The sequence below is a fragment of the Penaeus vannamei genome, chromosome 18 (genome assembly GCF_042767895.1).
Source record: "Penaeus vannamei isolate JL-2024 chromosome 18, ASM4276789v1, whole genome shotgun sequence".
Classification (NCBI taxonomy): domain Eukaryota; kingdom Metazoa; phylum Arthropoda; class Malacostraca; order Decapoda; family Penaeidae; genus Penaeus; species Penaeus vannamei.
The window spans coordinates 4,339,591-4,345,205 of NC_091566.1; the positions used below are offsets into that span (position 1 = coordinate 4,339,591).

General features: G+C 59.8%; 1 protein-coding gene across 1 annotated transcript; it reads right to left on the reverse strand.

Annotated features, from left to right (window-relative positions):
- Positions 1-432: 432 nt before the first annotated feature.
- LOC113820675 (uncharacterized) lies at positions 433-5,461 on the reverse strand. The gene has a single exon (XM_070132733.1). It carries the CDS (start codon positions 2,306-2,308, stop codon positions 962-964), a length of 1,347 nt encoding a protein of 448 aa, XP_069988834.1. The 5' UTR covers positions 2,309-5,461; the 3' UTR covers positions 433-961.
- Positions 5,462-5,615: the final 154 nt, after the last annotated feature.

The following is a 5,615-nucleotide window of genomic DNA, read 5'->3' on the forward strand; positions in this document are numbered from 1 at the left end:
ATGCAACAAAAGCATCACTGGGCCCTCCGCCAAGACGAGGCCCAATCAAGAAAGCCTCCGAAGATGCATTCAAGGAGTGCATGTTCCGCAGCCATACGATCCCCTTGCTAAACTTCCCTTTCCCTGGCACCGGGCGTCCCTGCCGGCGCCGAAGGAGGGGTCGTCCACTCGACATTCCACGTGCGCGGACGGGGGGTGGGGGTGGGGGTTTTATTTGCGCATTCCTAAACTACGCCGCGTGTTCGTTTAGTCTCCCCTTCGCGTTCCGCAAAGATGAAAATACTCCATAACGCTGATCCAGAACTCGAAGTTTCCGCCTTGACTAAACTGCAGCCTTCCCTCTCTCCGAGCTTTTCCTCTAGAAAAAGGCCGCGGCGACAAGTTGGCTGCACCCACGGCGGTGAGCAGTTGCTAAATGCACCCTCCGGGGAGTTTTCGGGATTTAAACATACAGAGTTCACGGAATCGGCGTATGGCCGTACCTACTACTTGGACGAGCATTTCGCCCATAATGATGGCAATAACGGTGAAGCCTTGAGTAAGTCCAGCGCAAAGGCGCTAGCAATACTCGGCTTGAGAAGAATAACGACTCATAATCCTAATCAGGCAATGAAGGAAATTGGACAGCTAGAATGACGGGAATAATCAGATAAATATTACACTACTGATTATCTGGAATGATAACAGTTTGTTCTTCATTCCATAAACTACAGTAATTTACATGTATTAAGCATATAATGGGACACTACGTACTGGCGGAAAGGCATGGCGCCATAAGTCCTGCTAATCAGGGAGATAGAACAAGGAGTGCAAGGGAGGCATATGGGGAAGGAGTCAATAACAGGGTGCGTGGGAAGAGCATCCAAGGGTGTAAGACCTGGCTGAAGTTGACTGGAAAGGGAAGCACGAGGCGAGGGGCCGGAGGCGAAGAGCGAGCCAGCCGAGGCCGAGGGGGAAGAGCTTACCCAGCGGTGGCGTGCGAGCGCTGCAGGGGCGGCCGAGTCGTCTTCCTGAACAAGGGCGAGCGCAACTCCGGCATGGAGCCTTTCCTCCGCGCAGGTGAGCCTCGAATCGTGGGCGTCGGGGAGCTGATGATGGGCGGTGGCACGGGCGAGCCACGTGCCACCGGTGAAGCATGGGCGTGACTGGGCGAAGCATGAGCTGGGCTCGGGGACGAGTGGGCGGAGTGCGAGAGAGTGACGGGGGCGTGGACAGGTGAGCGTGGCACTGGGGACAGGCGGGGCACGGGCGACGTGGCACACGAGGAGGACACCGAGGAGGAGAGCGAGGATCTTGGCCCCGGGGAGTGCGGGGGCACCCGTCCGCAGGGGGACGTGGGCGGCAGCTGAGGGGACACGCGCCCGGCCAGCGCCACCATGGGTCCCCCCGGCGAAAGGCGCGGGGACGAGGGCGGGAACAGGTCCGAGGGCGAGTTCTGCGAGCCGCCCGAGCCGCCGCCGCTCGTGGTCCCGCTCGTGGTGGAGGACGACTGCGAGGGCGAGGAGCCGTCGGCGCCTGGCGGAGGGTATGTGTTGCTCCGCATGTCTCGCAGGTTGGCACGAGGCACGTCCAGGCTGTACTTGTAGCTGGCGGAGTGCAGAGCGTGAGCGGGGCGCGCGGCCAGGCTGGCCATCGTGGTGGTGATGGGCTGGGCGGGCGCGGGGGGCACGCTGCTGGTGGTGACCACGACGACGGCGGCGGCGGAGGCGGCGGCGTTGGGGTCATGGTGCGGGGCGGGGGGCAGGATGCGGCCGCTGCCCACGCCGCCGATGGTGTGGTGGCGGGGCAGGCCGGGCAGCTGCCGCGGGTGCTGGTGCCCGCTGAGGGCCGCGGCGTGCGAGAAATGACCCGGCGGGCGGTTGGCCGGCGGGGAAGAGTGAGGGGACTGCGCGTGGAGGGCGGGGTGCGAGGAGTGGTGCGGGTGGGCGTCCTGGATAGGCAGGGAGTGGTGGTGGGCGTGCAACGTCGGGTGGGATGAGTGATGGGCCTGAGCATCATTCTGCACGTGGTGGGCGTGAAGGGCGGGGAGTGAGCGGTGCGAGGGAGGGCCTGGGGTGGGCGGCAGCTGGGCGTGGTGCTGGTGCGAGGGCAGGCACGGCGGGATGTTGTACTGTGAGACGACCGGAGGCGTCAGCGGGGGCGACGAGGTGGAGCCCAGAGAGCGTGAGGAGACCAGCCGCCGTGCGGGCGTGGTCGGCGGCGTGGGCGTGGGTGACAGGCCTGCTGACGGTGGCGGGGTTGGCGCGGGCGGCGGCACGCCCGGCACCGAATGTGGGGTTGGTGAGCAGCGCAGGGATAACTTGCGCATGGTGGGCGTGGGCGGGGTGCCCGGCTGGCGTGGGCGCCTTCACATGCCTCGACTAGGGTGTCTCGTCCAACACAGCCTCACGAACATGCACGACCCGCGCGGATCAGAGGTCACCTGGGCGCCGCACAGCCTCGCTACGAGAAGACAGGCGGCCGAGCGCCACTTGCATCACACCGAGTCCTAGCCGCAGAGCCCGACGGCGACGCACATGGTCCGGGGCGGGAGGAGGTCTCTAGCGAAGGTTCACAGCCATACAAGTAGGTAGATATTAAAAGATTGTCTCTTGCATTAATCTAAGGTCATACAAAAAGTAAGAAAAGAGCATCACAGGTGAGTGGGGCTGCCCCGCGCCTCGAGGGGAAGGAGGCCGGAGTCGTGGCGGTGCAGGTAGCGGATGGAGGTGCGTGGGGCTGGCTGTTCACGGGCCGTCGCGGCACAGCACCTGCCACCTCGCACACCTGCTCCAAATTGCTTGATAAATACTCAAGAGTTCCGGGTACGCAAATGCCGTCACTGAAAACCACACACGGCGGCGTCGCTCGCCAAGTTCCGGCAGAAGGATGATGCTACGTGCTAAGAGCTCGAGCTCGAGCTGCTAGAGATGCGAGGGGTAGACTGGGCCCCAGGTGCGCCGGGGTGGGGCCCACAAGGCAGGTGTGGGTGAGGGCCAAGGCTCACGTACTGGAGGGGGCACGGCACCCGGCACACCCGGGCCCGCTACACGTCACCACCCACCACCTGATCACGCCGACTTGTTGCCCCGCCTGCTCCTGCCAGCGATTCCTGGCCCTCCGGATGACCCACGCCCCGGGCAGCCAGGTGAAGCGTCACGTGCCACTCCGATGACTGGGTGCCGCAATGCGACGCTGCTCGTGGCGCTCGCAGCTCGACCAGGGAGCCCGGCGGGAGACACGACGATGCCACGCCACGCGCCCTGCGACGACAAGGCTCCGGCCAGGGACTCGCTCGGGTCTGGGGCTGCGCTGGGACGCTGGAGCGGGCGGCGACGGAAGCGGCACAAGCAGAGGCGGCAGAGGCACGGTGTCAGTGCCGCGGCGGAGGCGCCACTGGAGCCACTGCCGCCATGTGCGCCACGGACCCTCTCAAGATGCCATGTACGTCATCCTGCGCCCATTTTTTGTGCCCGACTTTGACCACCAGGCCTTGCGCCCTGACATCCCACGCCTCCAAAATCACCACACCTTCCCCAATTAAAAAAATCTGCGACGAAATCCCTTTTCGAAGGCCGTGAAAAAGTGCCGTTAAATAGGCGCCTGGCAAGGGGCGTGAGGGCTGGAGTCCAGTGCCACCTGCTCCGTGCAGCCGCTCCTGTCACCGCCTCCACCTTGCCTAAACTTATCATCTACTTAACACAAATACACACACACGCATACACACGGTCATAAACACACGTCATCTCTAACGTTTCAGGGGCCTTGCGAAGCCATTATCAAGAGCGCATGAAAAATTCCGAGCCAATGGCAGCATAAAGACCCGGAGTGCGCTATGAAGGGGGCTATGATGCGAGTGCTCTAGCCCCAAGCCCACGGCGCCAAAACACACATGTCCGACGGCATTACAGGCATGTGCGATCTACATGCACGCTAAAAGCTGAGCGACACTTGCCGATGGGAGGATCATCGCGCAGGTGGCAACAGCAGCAGCAGCAGCAGCAGCAGCAGTCGCACAAAGCATGGCCTTATACTTCTGGAACACACTGTGCGTTTCTCCACACTCCAATCCCTAAACGTACGCTCTCCAGTCAGAAGCTTTTTTCCCTCCATGGCTACAAACAACCTCCCTTCTCTTCTTGCCCTCCCCTGCCATCCGCCCACCGCCCGCCCTTCCACCCTATCCACTTGCCTCGGCCGGAAGCGAATTCAGAGGGGCGAATAAGACACAAGCTGTTTGTGCGGTCTTTGTTCCCCCCGTTCTACATTTGCAGACATGTCGGAGACGCGCATGTACGCTCACGCACGCGGACACACACGCAAACCCTCTTTCTCCTTCAACTCGATCTCAGTCTCTCTCTCTCTCTTTCTCTTTCTGTGTGTGTGTATGTGTGCGTGCGTGTGCGTGTGTGTGTGTCCGAGCTTGTGAGTGCCAATGTAAATATTCAAACATCCACAAACAATTAATCAGTGCACAAAATAAATACCATCTAACAAACAAATTAATTGTAAAATAGGTGTATTCATAAACACACACAAATACAAATACAATCATACACACAAACATACACACACACGCGCGCGCGCGCGCACGAGCTCACGCGCGCACGCACACACTCAGCCACCGACGATCGATGGCAGCGCACGAGGACTGAATGTTAACAGGCGATTTTTACTACGCTCTTCTGGTCATTTTCAAACGCGCTTCACCCTTTGCACAGGCATCATAGAGCGCCGGGAGGTTTATGGTGCCTTGCTAATGCTTACTGTCTTAACCCTGTGGGTCCAAAGGACACGTACACGCAGTCAACTGCAGGGAAAGGGCATGGGGAACGGCGGCAGAGTGAGACCACGGGAGGGGAGGGAGGGGCGGCAGACGAGGAGGAGGAAGGGGAGGTAGGGGAGGTCGGTGATGATATATGGGATTAAAGGAAAAAAGGAAGAGAGATAGAGAGAGGGAGAGAAAAAGAGAGGAGCGAGGGCAAAGGCGACAGAAGGAGAGAGAAGAGAGAGAGGGACGAAGAGCGAAGCGGAGAGAGCGGGCAAGAGGAGGGGAGGACAGCAGCGTCCGAGGGTGTCCAGCCCGGCGATATGCACCCGGGCCAATCTCCGATCACGGCGTGAATCAACTGGCAATCCGAAGCCAAAGTGGCGCCCGGAAGAGGGGCGTCTGTGGCTGGGCGCTGCAAGAGGGAAGCTGAGCACGAGGGCGGAGTGCGGCGCGAAGGCGAAAGACGCGGGAGGGGGAAGCATTTTGCTGAATAAGTAAAACAGTTACATGGACTCCACCTGCAAAGCAAGACCACGACTGCGAAACATGAATATAGAAACGCGAACACACTTGTATGCACATATTAGCAACATATATAAACAGAACACATTCTTGTGCCCATATTTGCAAAATAAGCAAACGCAAACAAGCATGCATAGAAGAGCAAATTATGAATAAACAAAAACCCTTAAAAAAACTTTTAATGCACATACCACACAGACAGACATACACGTACACAAACACGCACGCACATACCTGACCTTTCTATGGCCAAAGGGGATGAAAGGGGCTGGAAGGAGGCAAGAGAGGATGAAGGAAGGGGAGGCAAAAGTGAGAGGGAAGAAGGGAGGGGAATGGGAAAGTA

Coding starts and splice junctions, on each gene's coding strand:
- LOC113820675 (XM_070132733.1), bottom strand. CDS start 2,308: ATGCGCAAGTTATCCCTGCGCTGCTCACCAACCCCACATTCGGTGCCG.